At 46.6% G+C, this 25,069-nt stretch overlaps 2 protein-coding genes across 2 annotated transcripts; one reads left to right on the top strand and one right to left on the bottom strand.

Moving 5' to 3' along the window:
• The first annotated feature begins 15,871 nt into the window (after positions 1–15,871).
• LOC103649953 (importin subunit alpha-1a) lies at positions 15,872–21,772 on the top strand. The gene is made up of 11 exons (XM_008675648.4): positions 15,872–16,264; positions 17,739–17,835; positions 17,947–18,038; positions 18,122–18,253; positions 18,352–18,537; positions 18,616–18,779; positions 18,886–18,964; positions 20,084–20,212; positions 20,563–20,690; positions 20,805–21,183; positions 21,296–21,772. The coding sequence occupies exons 1-10, from the start codon at positions 16,064–16,066 to the stop codon at positions 21,175–21,177; spliced, it is 1,581 nt and encodes a 526-aa protein (XP_008673870.1). The 5' UTR covers positions 15,872–16,063; the 3' UTR covers positions 21,178–21,183; positions 21,296–21,772.
• A 103-nt stretch (positions 21,773–21,875) lies between these two features.
• On the bottom strand, positions 21,876–23,468 carry LOC100277754 (uncharacterized). The gene is made up of 3 exons (NM_001367298.1): positions 22,998–23,468; positions 22,610–22,881; positions 21,876–22,463 (listed from the first exon to the last, which is right to left on the bottom strand). The coding sequence occupies exons 1-3, from the start codon at positions 23,190–23,192 to the stop codon at positions 22,037–22,039; spliced, it is 894 nt and encodes a 297-aa protein (NP_001354227.1). The 5' UTR covers positions 23,193–23,468; the 3' UTR covers positions 21,876–22,036.
• Between the last annotated feature and the right edge of the window lie 1,601 nt (positions 23,469–25,069).

A 25,069-nucleotide genomic window follows, 5' to 3' on the forward strand; every position in this document is an offset into this window, starting at 1 on the left:
CCCTTTTATTTTTCTCTCCCTCTCTCCCTTTCCCATTTCGGCCCAGCCCCCCCCCCTTGCGCGCCGGCCCAGCTGGCGGCCCAGCCGCCCCCCTTCTCCCCCCCCCCCCGCGTGGGCCTCCCGGCCGGCCCAGCCGCGCCTCCCCCTCCCCTCCCGCGTGGGCCTCCCGGCCGGCCCAGCCGCGCGCCCCCCCTCCCCCCCTTTCGGCCCAGCCGGCCCAACCGCCCCCCCTCCCTTTTCCTTTTCCAAAAATCCCTCCCGCGGGCCCCGCCCGTCATTCTCTCACCCTCTCTCTCCCCAAACCCTAGCGCCGCCGCCTCTTGCCCTAGTGCCGCCGCCCCTGCGCGCCACCGCCGCCGTTCCCGCCCACGGTGAGGCCCCCTCCCCTCCCCTCTCTCCCCCTTCCTCGGCCGCCCCTTCCCCGCCCCCGCGCCGTCTCGCTCCGGCGAGCCCGCCCCGCCTCGGCCGCCCCCTCCCCGGCCGCCCCCGGTTGCGCCCCGCCTCGCCGCCCCCGGCCGCGCCCGGCGAGCCCGCCCCCCGCCTCGCCGCCCCCGGCCGCGTCCGACGAGCCCCGCCCCCATCCCGCGTCCGGCCGCCCTCGCCCGGCCTCGCTCCGGCGAGCCCGCCCGGCTCGGCCGCCCCGCCCGCTCGGCCCGGCTCCCTGGCCGCCCCGGCGACTCGCGCCGCCCCCCGGCGAGCCGCGCTCGGCCCTGCCCCGGCCGCCCTCCAGCGAGCCGTCCCGCCCCGCCTCGTGCTCGGCCGCCCCTGTGCCCCGGTTCGACCGCCCGCGCCCGCGCCCGGCCTCGCCCGGCCGCGTCCTCGCTCGCTCGTGCTCGCTTGCCCCGGCGTGCTTGCCCGCTCGCCCCGCCGTGCCTTGCTCGCGTCGTGTCGGCCCCTGCGTGGCCTCGAGCTTGGCCCAGCGTGCCTATGGCGCGCGGCTTTGAGCTCGGCTAGCGCTCGGCCCCGACGTGCGCACGGCTAGTTCGTGGCATGTGCGTGCGGCCTCGCGTGCGTGCTCGCGTAGTGCGCGTGCTTTGGGACGACCCGTCGTGTCCCCGTCTACCCCCAGACGCCCCGTCTACCCCCCCCCCCCCCCCCCCCCCCGTGTCCTATGCGCGTTAATCTCATGTTTATATTAATAAGATAGGAGTCTCAATTTGGAAATTGGTTACGTTAGTTAATTTGTATAACTAATCATCTATCTCGTTCCATGTTAATCTACTAAAAGTGATCGCGATTACATTAGTGCATGTAGCTAATTCTTTTGTTAGAACCAATTAAAAACTAGAGCACGTGACGCCTAGTCATTCGTTTACCCGTAGTGCCCCTCGAGCATAAGCCTTAACCCTTGCGAGACCTTCCCTCGTTTCTTTCTAACCAAGGTAAATTCATTATTGTATGTGGTATTCTATGCATATTTGCTTTACTTGTTCTCTTGAATGGTGTACTGTTGGTTTCCTAATTTCAATGGATGGATGTATGTATGTTTGCACTCGCTTAGAGAATGATCCGGTTGAAGAGCCCGAGGAACTCGCAGGAGAAGCCCCTGAGCAGCAGTCGTTTGGTGGAGGCAAGTGTCCCTTGACCTATCTCTGTCCTATTCATTATTTAATTCACCTCCCGCTTTACACATTTATGCCTAAGGATTTACTAGCTTTTGTTATCCATATCCTTGTTTACCTATTTGGGTTGGATTATTATTGTTTAGCTTTATGCTATTGCTCAAACTCTAATCAATGAACATGATGAGATTATCTATGATACGCTGTTTTCCCTTCTCTTATTATGATGTTATGCTTGTGGTCTTCAAGGGGGCTCGAGCGGTTTCTCGAGTGCCTCTCCGTAAGGACCTGTTCTATGGATGACCGTCCGGGAAAACAGTGCAACCATGAGGGTGGAATGGGATGCCCTTAGCTGAATAATTAGAGGATCCGGGGTGTAGTTCACTTAGCCGTCGTGCCGTCAATGGGGCTCGGTGTATGCGGCTCGCTCTGCCAAGTTTGGGTTCGCCCCTTGGGGAGGAGTGCGGTGCATTTAGGAAACCTAACGGGTGGCTACAGTCCCGGGGAATCTTTGTAAAGGCTACGTAGTGATGCCCTGCTGGGTCACCTTGGTAGTGATCAATGGAGAGTCATGATCTCCGGGCAGAATGGGAATCACGGCTTGTGGGTAAAGTGCACAACCTCTGCAGAGTGTTTGAAAACTGATATATCAGTCGTGCTCGCGGTTATGAGCGGCCAAGGGAGCTCCAGTGATTAGTGGTACTTGATCAGAGATACTTTGGTACAGGTGGTTATGAGATCGATGGTTTTGGTTATGACTACGGTGCTGGTAAGTGGTATTCTTTCCGTTTGGAAAGGATACATCGGGCTAATAACTTGGGTTAAAGCTAAAACCTGGCTTTCTATTAGTAAATAATAATCTGACCAACTAAAAGCAACTGCTTGACTTATCCCCACATAAAGCTAGTCCACTACAGCCAAACAGGATACTTACTGAGTATGTTGATGTGTATTCACCCTTGCTCTACACACCAAACCCCCCCCCCCATCCCCAGGTTGTCAGCATTGCAACCACTGCTCAGGAGAAGATGAAGTCGTGGAAGGAGACTTCCAGGAGTTCCAAGACTACGACGAGTTCTAGGTGTGGGTTAGCGGCAACCCCCAGTCGGCTGCCTGTGAAGGCCGCGGTTATCTACGTTTCTTTTCTGCACTTTGATTTATTGTAAGGACTATATGGACGTCTCAGACGTATGATGTAACCGACTATTATTTCCCTTTTAATACTATTTGAGCACTGTGTGATGATGTCCATGTTATGTAACTGCTGTGTACGTGAATAACTGATCCTGGCACGTACATGGTTCGCATTCGGTTTGCCTTCTAAAACCGGGTGTGACAGATAGTGAAGATAATTTAATGTCTCTCTTTGCCAACCTTAGCATGGACCAAAAGAAAAAAATTAAATGAATTAATTGAAGCCATTAATGAGAAGGATGAACTCTTGGATAGCCAAGAGGACTTCCTCATTAAAGAAAACAAAAAATTTGTTAAACTATAAAATGCTTACGCCCAGGAAGTAGAAAATGTGAAAACTTAACTAAGGAGCTTAGCACTTGTCATAATTCAATTTCTAGTCTTAGAAATGAGAATGCTAGTTTAGTTTCTAAGGTTAAAGAATTGAATGTCTGCAATGATTCTATTTCTTGTCTTAGATATGAGAATGTTAGATTAAATGCTAAGATAGAAGAATTAAATGCTTGCAAACCATCTACATCTACTGTTGAGCATGTTTCTATTTGCACTAGATGTAGAGATATTAATGTTGAAGCTATAGATGATCACCTTACCATGATTAAGAAACAAAATGATCACATAGCTCAATTAAGTGCTAAAATTGCCGAGCATGAGCTCGAAAATGACAAATTTAAATTTGCTCGTAGTATGCTTTATAATAGGAGACACCCTGACATTAAGGATGACATTGGTTTCCAATAGGGGAGCAATGTCAAGCTTAATGCCTCTAAAAAATTGTCTAACTTTGTAAAGGGCAAAGCTCCCATGGTTCAGGATAGTGAGGGTTACATTATATATCCTGCAAACTATCCCGAACATAAGATTAGGAAGATTCATGCTAGGAAACCTCATAATGTTTCTGACCATGCATTTATGTACAAAAATGAGGCTTCTAGCTCTAGGCATACCACACATGTTAAAATGCCTAGAAAGAAAATTCCCGGTGCATAAAATGAACACAATGTTTCTTTTAAAACTTTTGATGCTTCATATGTTTTAACAAACAAATCAGGAAAAATAGTTGTCAAATATGTTGGGGGCCAACACAAGAGTCCAAAGACTTGTGTTTGGATACCCAACATGCTTGTTTCTAACGTCAAAGGACCCAAGACTGTTTGGTTACCTAAGAACAAGGCCTAAATTTGTTTTGTAGGTTTATGCATCCGGTGGATCAAGTTGGATAATCGATAGCGGGTGCACAAACCACATGACTGGGGAGAAAAGGATGTTCTCCTCCTATGAGAAAAACGAAGATCCCCAACGAGCTATCACATTCGGAGATGGAAATCAAGGTTTGGTCAAAGGTTTGGGTAAAATTGCTATATCACCTGACCACTCTATTTTCAATGTTTTTCTTGTAGATTCTTTGGATTACAATTTGCTTTCTGTTTCTCAATTATGTAAAATGGGCTACAACTGTCTATTTACAGATATAGGTGTCACTGTCTTTAGAAGAAGTGATGATTTAATAGCATTTAGGGGAGTGTTAGAGGGTCAGTTATATTTAGTTGATTTTAATGAGAACAAAGCTAAACTTGACACTTGCTTAATTGCTAATACTAACATGGGTTGGCTCTAGCATCGCCGACTAGCCCATTTTGGAATGAAGAATCTGTGGGGGACAGATATCCCCTGGGTTCACTAGAAGGTAAGAAGGCCTCGCGAGAGGCTTTAGGCCTGTTATCTCGCTAGACCATCTCTTCGTGGGCCAGGAAAAAACTGCTGGCGGAATGGGCCCACACGAGAAATAAGCAGACTCAGGCACAAGCGACTTGTTGGACTTAAGCGCTATCCGCAGCGCCCACCCGATCTTGAATAGGAGCGAATTAGGGATAGGTCGACAAGATTATAGGAAGATCAGTTTAGTCAGTTCACTATTATTTAGGAACATATCATCATCACACACGCATGTAGTGCCCCAAGGTCGAATATATAAGGCTTAGGGGGTACCCCATCATTTCCATGTCAATCACCAACCCATCTCAATAGTTTCTCTCCATTCTGGAGATTTCTCTTGTAACCCACCACATAAAAATCCTCACCAGGAAGTAGGGTATTACGCCTCTCTAAGGGGCCCGAACCTGTAGAAAATCGCTTGTCGTCTCTCGTGCATCTCGCACGAACCATTGAGTTACAGTCAACAGCACCGTCCTACCCAAAAGCATCGCGAGGGGTAACCCCGGGTGTGTGGTCGGGCTCCAAACACCGACAGTTGGCGCGCCAGGTAGGGGTTGTGTCGTTGACCCAAGCTAGCTTAATGGTTGTCACTTCCCAGTGCAAGATCGCTCTTCGCCCTGGATCCGTATTCTGCTTCGGGACCATCTTCTCCGTAGCAGATGAGAAGGGAATTTTGCATCGCATAGCAGATCCACCGGAGAAGAAACTTTCCTTGGAAATCCCAGGAGAGCTGGAACAAGACAGCAGACAGCGCAACCTCCTGCGCCCTAGGCAAAGACTACTTCTTGCAAGCCAAGAACCAAAAATTTACTTGCCCGAAGAACTCCGTTGCCCACTTCGCCCACAAAGGAGTGGACACGGATTACAAGGAAGAAAGAAACAAGCGTTCCTAGAAAGGGAACGGAGCTCCGCCGAGCTATCTTTCCGGCACCTTCGCCCTCAAAGAAGGACTGAAAGGAACTCGCCACCACTGTAACTCCTTTCTACTACAACATCCTCTTCATCGGGGGGAGATTGGAGTCATCTCCCATCTCCGATGACGAGCCGACCGTGCAAGGGGAAGAGCCTCCCCAGCAAGAAGCTCAGCGACGAAGGAACAGACACCGAAACATTCGACGGCATCACGAGGCTGGGGAACGGGACCCGGCGCAGCCCGTATCTCGGGATGAAGTTTTAGAAATAGGAGAAACCCCCGATGAGCGAGTATACCGAGAAAGGCGGAATTCTTGCCGTCGTGATCGCCGACAAGCTCAGGACCAAGATCGAGAACAAGCTAAGCAAGGCGCAAGGTTACGCTGAGAGAATCCCCTCTTTGCTCGAAACCTGAACCCTGACTTCGCTCGCGCAATGAACATGCCAAGCGAAGTCGGAGGAGTGATGTGGGCCTTGTTCCCTCAGGTACACGGTGGCGGTCGTGACACAAGTGCGGTTGTCGCGGACTCGCAAGACTCTCGCCCCACTCGGTATAATTACAACGACTCGCGCAAGAGCCGAGGGGTTGTGTGTGTTTTCTAAACTCACTCAACTAACTAGGATTCACCTAAAGCAAGCGCTAAAATGGTCACCTCGCAAAGCACCTACGCTAATCACCGAGTGATTCTATTAAACACTTGGGTGTATGGGCTCTTGGAAATGTCTACTATATGCCTTGGTATGTTGCTTGGGCTCCCACACCTATAAATGGTCGGTTGGGGTGTATTTGTAGCCCCTAACATAAAAACTAGCCATTGGAGAAAAGCTGATGCTTTCTGCGGCGCACCGGACAGTCAGGTGGTCACCGAACAGTCTGGTGCCCCTGTCCGATGCTCCTAGCCATTGGCTTGACACCGCAGGTGATCGTTGGTGCGCAATCTTTTTACACCGAACAGTCTCGACTTCACACCGGACAGTTTGGTGGTCTTTTCTCCACAGTGCCACCTGGAACTAGCCATTAGGCTACATCTATAGATTGCCAATAAGCACGAGCTCGCGAACCCGGTACGAAACCCGTTGTTTGGGCCCCGATCCGAGCCTCGCACGACCCAGTTCTATACGGGCCTGGGCTGGCCCGACATGAATAAGCGGGCCGGGCTCGGACTGGAAACTAGGCACGGTAGGCTAGCCCGGCATGGCCCGTTTACCTCTAAGCCCGCTTTTTTGCACTAAATCGTGCTTACCGGCCCGCTTAGCCCATTTTTCGTCCACTTTTTCCATGCTAAACGGGCCGGGCCGACCCATTTAGGCCCGCTGCGGGCTGGGCTTAGACAAGAAAATGAGCCCGCGGGCTTAGATGGTCCGGCCCGGTTTTCTAACCGTGCCTGTCGGGCCAGGCTTCACCGGGCCCGGGCCGGGCTGGGGCAGCCCATTTGGCCATCTCTAGCTACAGTTCCCTGGTGCACCGAACAGTCCGACATGTGGCACCGGACAGTTCGCCTAGCAACACTTGCTTCATTTCTTGGACTTCACTTGATCTTCAAAATGTCTTCTTTTGAGGTGTTGCTTTCCTCAATGCCTTGGTCCAAGTAACTTTAGCATCCTGTGAACTACAAACATAAACACTAGCAAGCACATTAGCCTGCAGGTTATGTTAATCATCAAACACCAAAACATGTTTAGCCAAATGGCCCGATGTCTATTTTACTTACACACATGCCGACAAGCACAACTTAACGAGGTAAAACACCCTGTTTTACCACAACGCATTAGCTCATGCCTTGAGAAGCTACTAGTAGCCAACTCCCACATCGGCCTATAAAAGGAGGATGTCGGCGGAGAGACACACACAAAGAGGAGAGAGAGAGAGAGACCACGAAGGACTACAGAGGCCAAAGCCAAGGAGCACACCGCTGTGACATCCAATGTTTTGCTAGGTAGAGAGCACCAAATTTGTAGTCCTTAGGCCTCACCACACATAGAGACTTATAAACCTCACACCCACTAAGCACACCATCTGGACATCGGAATGCGCAGAAGCAAATTTACTTGTCAGAGCTGGTTCGAAACACCGACAATTAGCTTCCACCTAACTATATCGCAAGATAGGGGTAAACATGAGCTTCTTTTAAAAATCATGAGCATAAAATTACAAACTTTATAAAATAAGGATTACATCACCATTTTAGGTTGGAACATGGACAAAAATTTTCTTTCATACGAACTTCTAATCATAACCTAGGATAGATCATGGTTTTATATGAGGAAATGTATTTCTCTGTTCTCTTTTCTTGTGATGGTGATTTATAAATTAGTAGTGGTGAATTTAGGGGTGAATAGACAAAACCTGAAATTTATAAACTTTAAACACACACTAAGGCCGGGATTAGCGTTAGAATTAATCTTAAGTCCGAAAGATTGTTTCTCTTGCTAGGAGTTGCTCAAAGGATGTGGATGACGTATGGAAGCCAACTCGAATCAATACTAACAAGGAAACATTAGAGAGTGGAAAGAGGGCAAACAAATCAAACGAGAATCAAAGCAAGTAGACACGGTGATTTGTTTTACCGAGGTTCGGTTCCAAGAACCTAATCCCCGTTGAGGCCACAAAGATCGGGTCTATTCCAACCCTTTCCCTCTCTCTCAAACGGTCACTTAGACCGAGTGAGCCTTTTCCTTAATCACATGGGTCACTAAGACCCTGCAAGGGCCACCACACACTTGGTGTCTCTTGCTTAGTTTTACAAGCACTTAGAAAAGAAGTGAGGAAGAAAGAAAGGCAATCCAAGCGACAAGAGCGCAAATGAACACAAAACTCTCTCTCTCTCTCTCTCAAGTCACTAAGTGGTTGAGATGAATTTGGGACTCGGAGAGGATTTGATCTTTGGAATTTGTGTCTTGGAGTGAATGTTAGAGCTCTTCTATTGAATGTAAACTTCTGAAAACTTGGACCCTAATGAATGAGGTGGTTGGGGGTATTTATAGCCCCAACCACTTCCTAGCCGTTGGCAAAGGCTGCTGGCGATGGTCGTACCGGACAATTCGGTGCGCCACCGGACAGTCACTGTTCACTGTCCGGTGCGCGCCACGTCAGCGCGTCCGTTGGGGTTCGGAGCAGTTGACCGTTGGAGTCGTTTGTCTTTTTGCTACACCGGACAGTCCGATGACCTCTGACTTCTGCGCTCTGACTTCTGTCGCAGCACTGTTCATCACTATTCATCTGACGAAACGACCGTTGGTGCGCATGGAGCCGTTGCTCAGCTGGCTCACCGGACAGTCCGGTGGCACACCGGACAGTCCAGTGAATTATAGCGGAGCGCGCCTCTGATTTACCGAGAGTGGCTTGTTCGAAGGGCGCTTGAATTGGTGCACCGGACAGTGTCCGGTGCACCAAAAATCATCACACTCTTAGTATTGCTCCAATTTTTGATTGAGTCCCTAACTGAAATTCTTTCTTGGTTTGTGTTGAACCTTATACACCTGAGATAAATCACATCTAGCCAAACTAGTTAGTCCATATAGTTTGTGTTGGTCGTCAACCACCAAAATCTATTTATAGGAAATGGTTAACCCTATTTCCCTTCCAATCTCCCCCTTTTTGGTGATTGAAGCCATGGTAAGTAGCATAGGCAAGTAATATATGAATTGACTCAAGCCTAGCTATGGGTGGATATGTTTCATCGAAATCCAAACTTTCGACTTGTGAATATCCCTTTGCCATAAGTCGGGCTTTGTTTCTTGTCACCACCATGCTCATATTGCTTGTTGTGGAATACCCACTTGGTACCTACAACATTTTGATTAGGACGTGGAACTAAATGTCATACCTCATTCCTCGTGAAGTTGTTGAGCTCCTCTTGCATTGCCACCACCCAATCCAGATCTCTTAGTGCATCCTCTATCCTGTATGGCTCAATACAAGACACAAAAGAGTAATGTTCACAGAAATGAGCAACTTAAGATCTAGTGGTTACCCCCTTATGAATGTCACCAAGAATAGAGTTGACGGGGTGATCTCTTTGAATTGCTTGGTGGACTCTTGGGTGTGGCAGTCTTTGGTCCCTAATTTCTTGATCATCTTCCTTGTCTTGATCATCTTTATCTCCCCCTTGATCAATGTCCTCCTCTTGAGGTGGCTCATCGTCTTGATCTTCATCCTCTTCTTGAGCGTGATCCTCATCTTGAGTTGGTGGAGATGCTTTCCTGGAAGATGATGGTTGATCTTGTGCTTGTGTGGGTTCCTTGGATTCCTTAGGACACATGTCCCCTATGGACATGTTCCTTAGTGCGACGCATGGAGCCTCTTCATCATCTAGTTCATGAAGATCAACTTGCTCCACTTGGGAGCCATTAGTCTCATCGAACACAATGTCACAAGAAACTTCAACTAATCCAGTGGACTTGTTGAAGACTCTATATGCCCTTGTGTTTGAGTCATAACCTAGTAAAAAGCCTTCTACTGCTTTAGGAGCAAATTTAGAACTTCTACCTCTCTTAATAAGAATAAAGCATTTGCTCCAAAAGACTCTAAAATATGAAACATTGGGCTTTTTACCAGTGAGGAGTTCATATGATGTCTTCTTGAGGATTCAGTGAAGATATAACCGGTTGATGGAGTAGTAGGCGATGTTAATCGCCTCCGCCAAAAATCGGTCCGGTGTCTTGTACTCATCAAGCATGGTTTTTGACATGTCTAATAGAGTTCTATTCTTCCTCTCCACTACACCATTTTATTGAGGTGTGTAGGGAGAAGAAAACTCATGCTTGATGCCCTCCTCCTCAAGAAATCCCTTAATTTGTGAGTTCTTGAACTTCGTCCCATTATCGCTTCTAATCTTTTTGATTCTCAATCCAAACTCACTTTGAGCCCGTTTTAAGAATCTCTTTAAAGTCTCTTGGATTTGAGATTTTTCCTGCAAAAAGAATACCCAAGTGAAGCGAGAATAATCATCCACAATAACAAGACAGTACTTACTCTCGTCGATGCTTATGTAAGCGATCGGGCCGAATAGGTCCATGTGGAGTAGTTCAAGTGGCATGTTCGTTGTCATGATGTTTTTGTGTGGATGGTGGACTCCAACTTGTTTCCCTGCTTGGCATGCGCTACAAATCCTGTCTTTCTCAAAATGAACATTGGTTAGTCCTAAAATGTGTTCTCCCTTTAGAAGTTTGTGAAGATTCTTCATCCCAACATGGGCAAGTCGGCGATGCCAGAGGCAACCCATGTTAGTCTTAGCAATTAAGCAAGTGTCAAGTTCAGCTTTGTTATCATTAAAATTAACTAAATATAGCTGACCATCTAACACTCCCTTAAATGCTATTGAATCATCACTTCTTTTAAAGACAGTAACACCTACATCAGTAAATAGATAGTTGTAGCCCATCTTGCATAATTGAGAGACAGAAAGCAAATTGTAGTATAATGAATCTACAAGAAAAAACATTGGAAATGGAATGGTCAGGGGATATAGCAATTTTACCCAAGTCTTTGACCAAACCTTGATTTCCATCCCCGAATGTGATAGCTCGTTGGGGATCTTTATTCTCATATGAGGAGAACATCTTTTTCTCTCCTGTCATGTGGTTTGTGCACCCTCTATCGATTATCCAACTTGATCCATCGATTGCATAAACCTACAAAACAAATTTAGGCCTTGTTCTTAGGTACCCAAACGGTCTTGGATCCTTTTACATTAGAAACAAGCACCTTGGGTACCCAAACACAAGTCTTTGGACTCTTGTGTTTGCCCCCAACATATTTGGCAACTACTTTGCATGATTTGTTAGTAAGCACATAAGAAGCATCAAAAGTTTTAAATGAAATATCATGCTCATTTGATGCATTAGGAAATTTCTTCTTAGACATTTTAACATTAGTGGTATGCTTATAACTAGAAGCCTTATTTTTATACATAAATGCATGGTGAGAAACATTGTGAGGTTTTCTAGCATGAATTTTCCTAATTTTATGCTCAGGATAGTTTGCAGGATTTAAAATGTAACCCTCTCTATCCTGAACAATGGGAGCCTTGCCCTTTACAAAGTTAGACAATTTCTTAGGGGCATTAAGTTTGGTGTTGTTTTGACTTCCCTGTTGGAAACCAATACCATCCTTAATGCCAGGGCGTCTCCCATTATAGAGCATGCTTCTAGCAAATTTAAACTTTTCATTTTCAAATTCATGCTCAACAATTTTAGCATTTAATGTAGCTATGAGATCATTTTGTTGTTAATCATAGCAAGGTGATCATCAATAGCTTCAACATTAACATCTCTACATCTAATGCAAATGATGACATGCTCAACATTAGATGCAGAGGGTTTGCAAACATTCAATTCTTCTATCTTAGCATTTAAACTAGCATTTTCATCTTTAAGACAAGAAATTGAATCATTGCCTATGCTAAGTTCCTTAGACAAATTTTCACACTTTTCTACTTCTAGAGCATAAGCATTCTTCAATTTAACAAATTTTTTATTTTCCTTAATGAGCAAGTCCTCTTGGCATTCCAAGAGATCATCCTTCTCGTTAATGGTTTCTATTAATTCATTTAACCTTTTCTTTTGATCCATGCTAAGGTTGGCAAATAGAGAAACTAAATCATCTTCATTTTCACTAGAACTACCCTCATCACTAGATGTAGTATATTTGGGGTACTTTTAGAATGTACCTTCTTCTTTTTGCCATCCTTTGCCATGAGACATTTGTGGCCGACGTTGGGGAAGAGGAGTCCCTTGTTGACGGCGATGTTGGCGGCGTCCTCGTCAGAGGAGGAGTCAGTGGAGCTCTCGTCGGAGTCCCATTCGTGCCCTATGTTCACCTCGCCGCCTTTCTTCTTGTAGTATCTCTTCTTCTCCTTCTTCTTCCCCTTCTTGTCTTTGTCCATGTCACTTTCACTAGAATATGGACATTTAGCGATAAAGTGACTGGACTTACCACACTGGTAGCACACCTTTTTGGAGTGGGGCTTGTAGTCTTCCCCCTTCTTTGCTTGAGGATTTGGCGAAAGCTCTTGATGATGAGCGTCATCTCCTCGTTGTCGAACTTGGAGGCGTCGATTGGAAGCTTACTTGGTGTAGACTCCTCCTCCTTCTCTTCCGTTGTTTTAAATGCAACGGGTTGCACCTCGGGTGTAGAGGTGACGCCTTGTTCCAAATTGACAATGTGTTTGGAGTCTTTGATCATAAGTTCAAAGCTCACAAACTTGCCAATTACCTCCTCGGGAGACATCTGCTTATATCTAGGATCCCCACGAATTAATTGAACTCGAGTAGGGTTGCAAAAGACAAGTGATCTTAGAATACCCTTGACCATTTCATGGTCATCCCACTTGGTGCTCCCGAGGTTGCGCACTTGGTTCACCATTGTCTTGAGCCGGTTGTACATAGCTTACGACTCTTCCCCTTTGTTGAGGACGAATCGACCGAGCTCTCCTTCGATCATTTCACACTTGGTGATCTTGGTCACCTCGTCCCCTTCGTGCGCGGTTTTGAGGACGTCCCAAATTTCTTTGGCGTTCTTCAACCCTTGCACCTTATTATACTTCTCTCGACATAAGGAGGCGAGGAGTATAGAAGTTGCTTGGGAGTTGAAGTGCCTAATTTGGGCAGCCTCGTTCGAGTCGTAGTCCTCGTCCCCTACTTGTGGTGCCTGCGCTCCAAATTCAACAATATTCCAAATGCTTTCGTGGAGTGAGGTTAGATGGTGCCTCATTTTATCACTTCACATGCAATAATCTTCACCATCAAAATATGGTGGTTTGCCTAGGGGTACGGAAGGAGCGCGATTTGAAATACGGGGATAGCGTAGGGGCATCTTACTATACTTCTTGCGCTCATGGCGCTTAGAAGTAGTGGACGATTCAGTGCCGGACGTGGAGGGTGACAAAGAGTCGGTCTCGTAGTAGACCACCTTCTTCATCATCTTCTTCTTGTCACCCCTCCTATGTGACTTGATGGAGGAAGAGGATTCCTCCTTGTACTTGTTGCCGGACTCTCTTGAGAGAGTCTTCCCCAAGCCCGTGGGCTTGTCGCCAGTCATGATCTCCCTCTTGGCGTGATCTTCAGACATCACTTCGAGTTGGTTAGACTCTTAATGTAGCACTGGCTCTAATACCAATTGAAAGTTGCCTAGAGGGGGGGTGAATAGGCGAAACCTGAAATTTACAAACTTTAAACACACACTAAGGTCGGGGTTAGTGTTATAATTAATCTTAAGTCCAAAAGATTGTTTCTCTTGCTAGGAGTTGCTCAAAGGATGCGGATGACGTATGGGAGCCAACTCAAATCAATACTAGCAAGGAAAAGTTAGAGAGTGGAAAGAGGGCAAATAAATCAGACGAGAATAAAAGTGAGTAGACACAGTGATTTATTTTACCGACATTCGGCTCCAAGAACCTAATCCCGTTGAGGAGGCCACAAAGGCCGGGTCTATTCCAACCCTTTCCCTCTCTCTCAAACGGTCACTGAGACCGAGTGAGCCTTTTCCTTAATCACACGGGTCACTAAGACCCCGCAAGGACCACCACACACTTGGTGTCTCTTGTTTAGTTTTACATGCACTTAGAAAAGAAGTGAGGAAGGAAGAAAGACAATCCAAGCGACAAAAGCGCAAATGAACACAAAAACTCTCTCTCTCAAGTCACTAAGTGGTTGAGATGAATTTGGGACTTGGAGAGGGTTTGATCTTTGGAATTTGTGTCTTGGAGTGAATGCTAGAGCTCTTGTATTGAATGTGAACTTCTGAAAACTTGGACCCCAATGAATGAGGTGGTTGGGGGGTATTTATAGCCCCCAACCACTTCCTAGCAGTTGGCAAAGGCTGCTGACGATGGGCGCACCGGACAGTCACTGTTCACTGTCCGGTGCGTGCCACGTCAGCACGTCCATTAGGGTTCGGAGCAGTTGACCGTTGGAGGCGTTTGTCTTTTTGCTGCACCGGACAGTCCGGTGACCTCTGACTTCTACGCTCTGACTTCTGACGCCACACTGTTCATTTGACGAAACGACTGTTGGTGCGCTGGGAGCCGTTGCTCCACTGGCTCACCGGATAGTCCGGTGAATTATAGCGGAGCGCGCCTCTGATTTCCCGAGAGTGTCTTGTTCGAAGGACGCCTGGCCTGGTACACCGGACAGTGTCCGGTGCGGCAAAAATCAGCACACTCTTAGTCTTGCTACAATTTTTGATTGAGTCCCTAACTGAAATTCTTTCTTGGTTTGTGTTGTATCTTATGCACCTGAGATAAATCACATCTAGCCAAACTAGTTAGTCCATATGGTTTGTGTTGGTCGTCAACCACCAAAATCTATTTATAGGAAATGGTTAACCATATTTCCCTTTCAATATACAAGACACATTTCTCTTCATTCCTAGAGACAAGATGAGACTAATGCGGGAATGGATGGAAATAAAGTCAATTAAGGAAGTTAATGGCCTTTGAAACACAAGAATCATAGAGGAACCATATCGTTCATTTTCACAGGAAAAAACACAAGAAACGGGAAAAAATCTGGCAATCCAAAGGGTCTAAATTTTTAAGAAGTTAAAATCTTTCTGAAACCCTTATAATCTCCCTCGATCTCTATGGGACTGTTTGGAACCATCCAGTTTTAAAGAAACTGGTTTATGGAAATTGAGGTGGTTCCAAACATACCAGATTATGCCTCAGTTTATAGAAATTGTATTCACATTTTCTTAAAAATCAAGAATTTAGCATCTCCTATTTAAAAAATAAAAACTGATTTTTTAAAAATTAGATTGCTTTCAAACATAACCTATATTTAGGGATGAAAGTGGTAATTCGAACTGTTAGGACAAATTTAATATTTTAAAATAGATATGTATAAAATTTGATATTGATCTTTTTTATGTTATCAAGCACATTAGTACAAATACGAATAAAATATTACATAAATTATTTTATGTATTATTTGCTTCCTACAACACAAAAAGTTGAAAAAATTACCGAATTTATTTCCGAATCCGTACCGAAGTTTATATCTATTATTTAAAAAAATATATGAATTTGAGGTTTACCTTTTATGAATCTTTAGAAGCTCAATGTTAAAAACAAGAATACAAATTTGTATTATAGATTCTATATCCTATTTATTCGCAATCAAAGAAAAACGACTAAAAAACTGATTACCGAATAAATACTGTTTCCGACCGTTTTCATCCCTACCTATATTGCAGTGATGAAAGTATGAAATCAACAAATCCTCCAAAGGAAGTTGAGAAAGCATAGGGCCTTGTTCGTTTGCGTCGGATTGCACCCGGAATCATTCCGGCTAATCAAAGTTTATATAAATTAGAGAAGCAATCCGGCCAGGAATTGTTCCGACCCACCAATCCGACACAAACGAACAAGGCCTAGGTCGGACCGGATCATGGTATAGATGGGCCGTAGAATTTATGGTGGGCCACAGTATCTCCAAATCTCGGAATGCAATTTAGCGGCCTAAAAAAAGGAAAAAAGCAACAAGGAAAAAGAAAAAAAAAGAATATTTCGATCGTGGTGTGAGCTTTAACTCCACTTTCCCACTAGCAGCTAGGGTTTCTCCCCTCTTCTTTTCCCCTCCTCCCGCTGCCCTCGGCTCCCACGACGCCCGGCTAGGGTTTTGCCTCCTTCCCGCTGCCGCCGTCTCAGCGAGCGAGACTGAGCTGTGCTTAGTAAGCCATGTCGCTGCGCCCGAGCGAGCGGGTCGAGGTGCGGCGGAACCGCTACAAGGTGGCGGTTGACGCGGAGGAGGGGCGGCGGCGGCGCGAGGACAATATGGTGGAGATCCGCAAGAGCCGCCGCGAGGAGAGCCTTCTCAAGAGGCGCCGCGAGGGGCTCCAGGCCCAGGTCCCTGCCCCTCCCTCGGGGGTCGAGAAGAAGGTGAGCATACGCCGCTCGCTCCGCTCTCTGTTATTTCTGATTTTTCCTTTTTCTGTTGCGATGGTATTCTAGCGTTGTGATTATGTCGCGATTGGACGAGTGTTCAGTACATAATTAGTAGATCAGGTCGACTGTTAAGCAATGCGAATGCGTTGTACTCGTCCTTTTATACATATAATACAAGTTGCAGTTCGAGCCCGTATTTGATTGCTATGAGTATTTCCTGCAGAAGGCTTCATGCATATTTGATTACTTGTCATTTAGAGTGTTTGGTACTTGCCACTGTACTCTCATCTACCTTTAGCCTTGTAGTATTCTGATTCTGATTAATATTAGGTTGATGACTAGATTAATTCTTCAGAAATTAGATTTTACACGCAGTCTAGTTGTGTTTTGACGAGCGTTTGATATTGATTTAGATGTACCAAAAGTTTTATTATTTATGCCTGTGATTTCTTAGGTATACCTATCATCTATATCATTCAGAAAACAGAAGTGTAGTCATATGGTTCGTAGGTTCTAGGTAGGCCAAATTTAAGTTTTCAAGGATGGTATTTCTAGAACATGTTATAGGTGATTTGCCAAGTGTTAGTATCGGTCATTTTTATTATTGATATAGGAAAGATTTCTTATTCCTTTTAGTCTCTATATGTCAATGAATGTGCACTATCACCTTATGACATGTTCTTGCTGCATTTTACTTTGTATCAGCATGTCTTGATCCACTAGACCAAGGAATAGCTCTTGATTTCTAGGGATGTTTTTCTGTCGCGGTCCTAATCAGGTGCAACTGTGCAAGCTATGATGGTGGAGAACTTTGTTGGTCTTGTTATTGATTGTTTTATTATCTTGTTGATCTTAGAACACTGCATGATTGATGTTGTTTTAATATTTGGAATGAGTATGCATAGTCATGTTTATGAATTCTTCAGAATCAGTGCTTACCATGTTATTGCTGTGCTGATTTGTTTTGTTGATGTACGCATTTTTGTCTTGTTTCAAAATATTTTTCCTCCTGATCCGATGTATCTTTGCTGTTACTACGAGATAGCATCATAGTTCATTTTTTTTGAAGTAAATCTTGTTGTCTACATATGTGGTCAAAAGTGTCAAAGAAATTAACCTTGTCTAACAACAGAAGCTTGGAGCTATGTTTCTAATTCTAGAGCTACATATGTTTTATCCTTGGATTAACATTATTCTAACAGAGTTTCTTTTTTCTGGCATTGTTAGTGTTATGTGGCTACTGAAATTGTTTTAGTGCTTTCCTGGTTTTGAGGTTTTGTTCTAGTGTTTTGCTTATTATCGTGTCTGTAGACTTTTATCACACCGTCACCATTTACACAGTAGCATGCTGCCATGTTGCTTGTGTCTTTGACTTCCTGGCAAGCTTATTTTCTTGGTCTTTATGTGGTCATTATTCAGTTTAGGTTCTTTTAGTACTAACTATATTTGTGATGTGTTAAATTGGTAGCTTGAAAGCCTCCCAGCTATGGTCAGTGGGGTTTATTCGGATGACAATAACCTTCAGCTTGAGGCCACCACACAGTTTCGCAAGTTGCTATCTATAGGTATTAACTTGCTGTCTTTCCAGTTCTTTTCGTTTCTTAGTTTGTTTATCAAAGGTGCCTATTATACACGGTTTGTAAACATTGGTTGAATTTGCAATGTTTCTTTTCCAGAGAGGAGCCCTCCCATTGAAGAAGTTATCAAATCAGGTGTAGTTCCAAGATTTGTGCAGTTGCTCACAAGAGAGGATTTGCCCCAGCTGCAGGTATGTTGATTTAATATAAACCTTATATCCTGTTGTTGCTGGATGAAAATGAATTTCTCATCAGCTTTGTAATTCTTTTGTAGTTCGAAGCAGCATGGGCTCTCACAAATATTGCTTCTGGCACTTCAGAAAATACAAAGGTTGTTATTGATCATGGGGCTGTTCCTATATTTGTGAAGCTTCTTGGGTCTGGTAGTGATGATGTTCGTGAGCAGGTATTTATTTAGTCTTATCTTTTGTGCTTTCTTATTTTCTATTTAGGAGTGTATGATGTGTGACAGTGCCCTTTCTCTGTTTTAAAACAATACAAAAGGCTGTGTGGGCTTTGGGCAATGTTGCTGGCGATTCTCCGAAGTGTCGTGACCTTGTTCTCGCCAATGGTGCATTGATGCCTCTGCTAGCCCAGTTGAATGAGCATGCGAAGCTCTCCATGTTGAGGAATGCCACCTGGACTCTGTCCAACTTTTGCAGGGGAAAGCCACAGCCATCATTTGATCAGGTCGTAGACAAGACTTCTTTAATTGCTTTTCTGTAACAGTGGTTACTAAATAAACATGTTATTCTTTGACTGTTACAGACTAAGCCTGCTCTGCCAGCACTTGCACGACTTATCCATTCCAACGATGAGGAAGTTCTCACTGATGCTTGCTGGGCTTTGTCATACTTATCTGACGGCACTAATGATAAGATCCAAGCTGTAATTGAAGCTGGTGTTTGCCCCCGGCTTGTGGAGCTCCTTCTGTATGTCAAAATGCTGTGTAACAACTCTATGATGATCACTTGGATAGTTTTTGTTATTTGCACCAGTTCTTTATCTTTTATATGAGTGTGCTGATACCACATGCAGCCATCCATCACCGTCGGTGCTTATACCTGCTCTACGAACTGTTGGGAACATTGTAACTGGAGATGATCAGCAAACTCAGGTGGGGCTTTAATTTTGGCAGCTTTCTTCTATATATTTGACACACTTTATGCAACCAGTTATCAGAGTTAATTTTTGTGGGTATGATTATTTAGTATGGGTCATGCTATATTTCATCACATCACATGTTCCGAAAATAAGTAGTAGAGCCTTTTTGTTATTAATAAATAATATTGTGGTACCGAATGGACGGTGGCTGATGCTCTCTCTCTAGTTCATCCTGGATTGGTGATTTGAGAGGCATGGTGACGTGGGAGGTCATTGCTGTTTTTCTCACTCTTACAGATGCTATCACTAATGTTGCTCTTCAGCCTGGGGTTCCAGATAAGCACCTTTGGAGATTCTCTAGCAATGGTCTCTACTCTGCCAAATCTGCCTATGAGCTGATGTTCAGTGTCTCTACCTCCTTGGCTGTCTTTTGAGATAATCTGGAGGACTTGGGCACCGCCTAAGTGCCGTTTTTTCCTCTGGTTGGTTGCACATAATAAGTGTTGATCGACTTGCTAAGAGAGTTCATCCCCACCCTGCTAGTTACCCTCTTTGTGATCAGAAAGGGTAGGATATTTACCACCTGCTTATATCTTGTGTTCTAACAAAGACAGTTCTGGTTCCTCTTGCTTCAGTGTGTGGGCTTGGCTGCCCTTTCCCCGGGATTGGATGAAATGTGTTTTGAAGATTGCTGGAGCAGATTGGCCGAGCTTGTTCCTAAAGACCTCAAAGATGGTTTTAATTCCTTGGTGACTCCAGGGGCTTGGTGCATCTGGAAGCACCGCAATGGTTGTGTCTTTAATGGTGCTCGGCCTAGTGTTGTGAGAGTGCTTGCTTCGGCTGGTCATGAGTTCAATATGTGGTGTTTTGCAGGGGCCAAAGGCTTGACCTTGCTTTCGGACCTTGCCTTTGTGTTTAATCCAGGTTAGGAGGCGGGTGTGCCTCTTATGGGTGTGTGTGGTTTTGTTTGTTAGGTCCCTTTTCTTGTTCTGGGTGTTTTTGGCCTTTTGCCTTCTCCTAATGAAATGATACGCAGTGTGTTCGAATGAACTAATGCACTGTCACAAGCATTGAATGAAGCACCATGAAAGTTGTGGCTATGTGCCATTTTAATGAACTATTTTTTTTGCAGTGTATCATTGATCATCAAGCTCTTCCCCGCCTCCTGAATTTATTGACACAGAACCACAAGAAAAGCATTAAGAAAGAGGCATGCTGGACGATTTCAAATATTACTGCTGGAAACAAAGATCAGATACAGGTAACATACTTGAAGTCCTATGCCATGAATTTGTATTTACAGTTACTAAGTGGATGGCATCAAATTTCTCTGGTGCAATGGTTATGTTGCAAATGAGTGTTCCAAATGGTGTATGTAGCACATGTTAGTTGATTGGAAACTACCACCTCGTAACCTCTTGTTAGCATAGTGTTCTTTCATATATAACCATCATTTGTTACTTAGTACATGCTTCTGTAAATAGAAATTTGTTCAGCTGTCACTATTATTAATTTTTATTTTTCACAGATGACCCATGTCATGCTTCTTTGCCTTCATTTGTTCGAAAATGTTAGTCATTGATTACTCACTTTGATATGCTGAATTTTTAGGCTGTCATAAGTGCTGGTATTATCGCTCCTTTGTTGCAACTGCTTCAAGGAGCAGAGTTTGATATCAAGAAGGAGGCTGCTTGGGCCATCTCAAACGCTACCTCTGGTGGTTCCCATGAGCAAATCAAGTATACTATCTTGACTTACTGCACTGCTTTTTGCCTTGTGCAGTTGTGTGCAATGCAACTTATGTATGTCTGAGTTCGAACATAATTTAGAACTCATGTTGCGTCTTGCAATAGGTACTTGGTGTCTGAGGGCTGCATCGTGCCGCTGTGCGACCTTCTTGTTTGCCCTGATCCGAGAATTGTAACAGTTTGTCTGGAGGGTCTTGAGAATATTCTTAAAGTAGGGGAGCACGACAAGACCATGGGCGCAACAGGTGACATTAATGTTTTCGCTCAGATGATTGACGACGCGGAAGGCCTGGAAAAAATCGAGAACCTACAGAGCCATGATAATAATGAAATCTATGAAAAGGCTGTGAAGCTTCTTGAGACTTACTGGATGGAGGAGGAAGATGATGCAATGGCTACTGCTGGGGAAGCTGCTCCTGCTGTTTTTGACTTTAGCCAAGGTGGCAACCCTCCTGGTGGTGGTTTGAACCTCAACTGAATACAGGTGCTCCCAGCTTTACCCGCTCATCATAGAATGTTTAATTATGTCCAATATGCTGGACTTACCATACATTGTTTCCGCGAAGGATTAACGGTCCTGATATTCTTCTTTGCAGTATTTGACCAAAAGGGTGTTAATTCCCTCATGACAACCTAGTCTGGTCGATTCCATGTGGGATAATGGTTTGTGGTTGGTCCAGTAAATTCGAGATTTCAAGGGAGATGGGTTAGCATTATTCCCAAGCTGTCATGGATATCAGTATCGCAGGGTCTGTAACAGGACCATAATCGTCGAACATGAGTCTGGGTTTTTGAGCAGGCTACTCTCTAGGGTTTGCGTCATTTATGTTTTATATCTGGCTACTGTATAGCCTGAGTCTAATTATCTGCAATGCCGTAGGACATTCCTGAGTGGTTTGGTTTTGAGGTTCCTCAGGAATGGTCTGCGTTGCAGGTTGTCCAGAGTTGTAAACCTTCAAGTGGTTTGAGTATATTGCTCGGCCTTGCTTTACTACGGTCGATCCAACCTGTTGGAGGCCAAATGACTTATAAAAAGCTGTTGGCAGCTGCATTGTTGGCGGTTGGTGATAAAATTTGTAGGGAAAAATAAGGCGAAGGTTTTGACTTTTGAAGCCAAATTCAATTTCGAGTTCCACGCAGTAACGGAGGCTGATACAATGCCCTTTACAACTCAAATACAACAAATTTCCGCTCAACAGTTATGTGTTTTTTTTGACATTTACAAAGCAATACCTCGGTCCAATAAACAAATAAACTTAAACAAGGAGGCAAAGAATATAGCCGTAGTTGGGGCTGGGCGCTCCCGTTTGACGTTTTGGTCTTTCTGACTAGCCTTTTCACACGTCGAAGGCCTCCTTGGTGATGAAAGACGCACAGCTGGGTTGCACTTGGCACGGCGCCGCTGTTATCTCCGGCGCTCCTGGCGCGGACGGCACCGGATGAGGGTGTGGCCCGTGTGGGTGCGGCACTGGCGGGCGCAGGTGCTGGTGCTGGTGCTGGGCGCCCGGATGGGGAGCGCCGTAGCCGACGAAGTGACCGCCGCCGTGCTGGTACTGCTGTCCCCTCAGCCGCTGTGCCTGCACAGCTGTGATGTAGACCACGAAGCCGACCACGACGGTGATGAGCCCCAGGATCCCCGCTGCCGCGAACATCCCCGGGCGCACCCGGTGGCACACGGGCCGCGGCTTCCGCCAGTCGCTCATGTGGCCGGACTCCACGGCGATGCCGATCATGAGCATCACCTCGGCAAGCCCGAAGCAAATCCTGCGAGGACACAGAAATATATAGAGCATATCCTCTCATGCACTGCACACCGCGGGCGGCATTGCTGCGTTTCGGCGAGAGGCCGTCTAATCTAACTCTAATTTGGTGGGCGGAGTGGACAGTGGAGTGACTGTCGGCGTCGTTACCACGTGAGGAAGAAGAGGCAGCCCGTCTGCCAGGTGAGCGCGGCGGCGGTGGACGCGACGCGCGGGTGGTCCTGGGCGACGGCCATGCCGGCGGAGGCGGACTCCGGGGCGGCGACGGCGACCAGCATGTAGGCGTGCTCGGCGAACATGGCGACGGCGAGGAGGATGAAGGCGCCGACGGCGTACGCGAGCGCGAGGCGGCCGCTGCTGTTGTAGACGCACACGTCCAGCTGGTCCTTGCTACCGCCCACGCTCATGAGGTAGTGCGACACCTGCAGATCAGATGCGTTAATTAGGAACGGCCGGCAAGTGGAGTGATCGTGGGCTGGTGATGCCTGCCAACGTGGCTTTAGACGATATGCATGCATGATGGACGACGACGACGTGCCTCTGAGCGCGACCCCTCGGCGGCGAGGCAGAGGATGAAGGCAACGAGGCCGCAGAGCACGGAGAGCGCGACGAGGGACACGGCGACCTGGCCGCTGGACCGCGTGGCGCGCCGCTCCTGCGCCTTGCGCAGGGACAGGTCGTCGTGGGTCACGGCTGGCGGCATCGTCGTTGCTGCCGTCGGCGCCGCGTACATGGATGAAAACAACGAGACGTGCGGCGAGCTGTCTAACTAGGCAACAATGGCTACGAAGAGAAGGACCTGCGGCGAGCTGCTGGCCTGGTGTCGGAATATATGGGCGGGATGGATCTGTACGTAGGCGTACGTAGCGTTGGTGATGCACGGGCAGTCGGGCACGGCTAGCTACTAAGCTTGCAGGCGACGGCTGCGGGTGGATGCGGTCGGAGAAGGAGATGCGCACGCCGGGATCGAGCGTTGCATCGGCGGAGAGGAAGGAATTGTACAGCGCCGACAGCTGCGATGCGCGCGCGCGGCAGCGCCAGCACGGGAGGAATATAATCCACAGTGGGGGGAGCGTGGAATTCCCCGTGCCTTGCTGGAGGAGACATTCCGATTCCTCGCTTTCACCCCTTTCATTCACCGGCCCGGAGCTTCTTTTTAATCTTCTCCTTTAGCCGTGCCGCGGCACGGTCCGAGCTCGGACGAGGCGTCGTCGCGGTCGCCGTCGCCGTCGCTGCTGCGGTGCGTGCTTTTTTCGGGAAAGGGACGAAGGCGCTACGCCAACGCCATCGGGCAGTGCGCCTTTTGCGCTTTTCAGGGGACTTACGGGGGTACCTTCCGGCTCCGAAGCATAGAGACGTGGACAGTGTGTGGTGGCGCCATGGCGGAATAAAACGCAGAGCTAAGAACCAAGGAGAAGCAGTTTGTGATCTGTGTAAAGCCTACAGCTGTAGTCCCGTGCAGTTATATCCCCGGAGGTGTTACACGTACAAAGTGCTCCATCCGAGCTCATCATGTCACCTTTCCCTGCTGCACATATTCCGTTCTTCTTCAAGAAACCGCCCTTTTCGGGAGCTGCATATGGATACGAAATGGAGTGTAGGATAGAAATTGTTGGTGTCTTTTTAACCAAACACTAATGATTCCTAGGTCGTCCTCGTAGTGAGTTCGGACCTTGGGGATGATACCTAGGTTTTGTCCATGGAGGGTCAAGACCTAAAATGGTTATCCTGAAAATTGACATCACCTCTATAATGGCCACCACCTATTTGGGACTGTTAGCAACGAATCCTAGGGCCTTCTCGTGATGAGCAATACCTTGGGTTCGGCTCTACGAGGTGGACAACATGGCGGTCCGCGACGGGTTGCTTGGTGGTGCTCGCTGCAGGGGCGCGGACGGTCTGCGGCTCTAGGCCAAACGGTCCGTGACCTGACGACAAGAGCGACGCCTTTCCTGCGTGCTGTCCGGACGGTCCGCGATGGCGCAGGGTCGTCTTCTTCTCACCTAGATCCCGCCCCCTTGGGGAGAGACCTTAGGGTGCTCTGGGTCAGCAGGTCACCCGGGGCGTTCCCAGATGACGTAAAGTCGCCTAGAAATTAAGAGATCAATTCGAGGAATAGATCTTGATTAATCTAGACGAAGTAGATCTTGCCCCTCAGGAGGGGTAAAGATCATATGGCCGTCCTGGGGTCGGCAGGCTACCCCAGGACGGATCTAGACGACATAGAGTCGAATGGGGATGAATGTGGATATGCGGAAGGCTACAACTAAAGTTACGTTATATCTACTCCTAGGGTAGGAAAAGTAAATAAAGTAGATAAGTTCAATTGGAATGTGTTCGAGGGTTCTCACAATCGGTCGTACCCCTTTATATTTATAGGGGAGGAGGTCTGGACCTGTTCCTAGGCGACAGCCAGCAACTCTCACGTGCTTAGATGGATAACCATGCACGAGATAAGGATAATTACCCGAGTTAATCTAATCGCGGGGCACGCGTACTGTTCGGGCCCAAGGGCCGGACCGTCCGCCACTTTTGTTGCTCAACATATGCCTCCTTCATTTTGGTGGAGCTTGGCGAACCAAAAGCACCAACACACTTCAGAAACAATAG

The sequence above is a fragment of the Zea mays genome, chromosome 3, assembly GCF_902167145.1.
Source record: "Zea mays cultivar B73 chromosome 3, Zm-B73-REFERENCE-NAM-5.0, whole genome shotgun sequence".
Taxonomy (NCBI): domain Eukaryota; kingdom Viridiplantae; phylum Streptophyta; class Magnoliopsida; order Poales; family Poaceae; genus Zea; species Zea mays.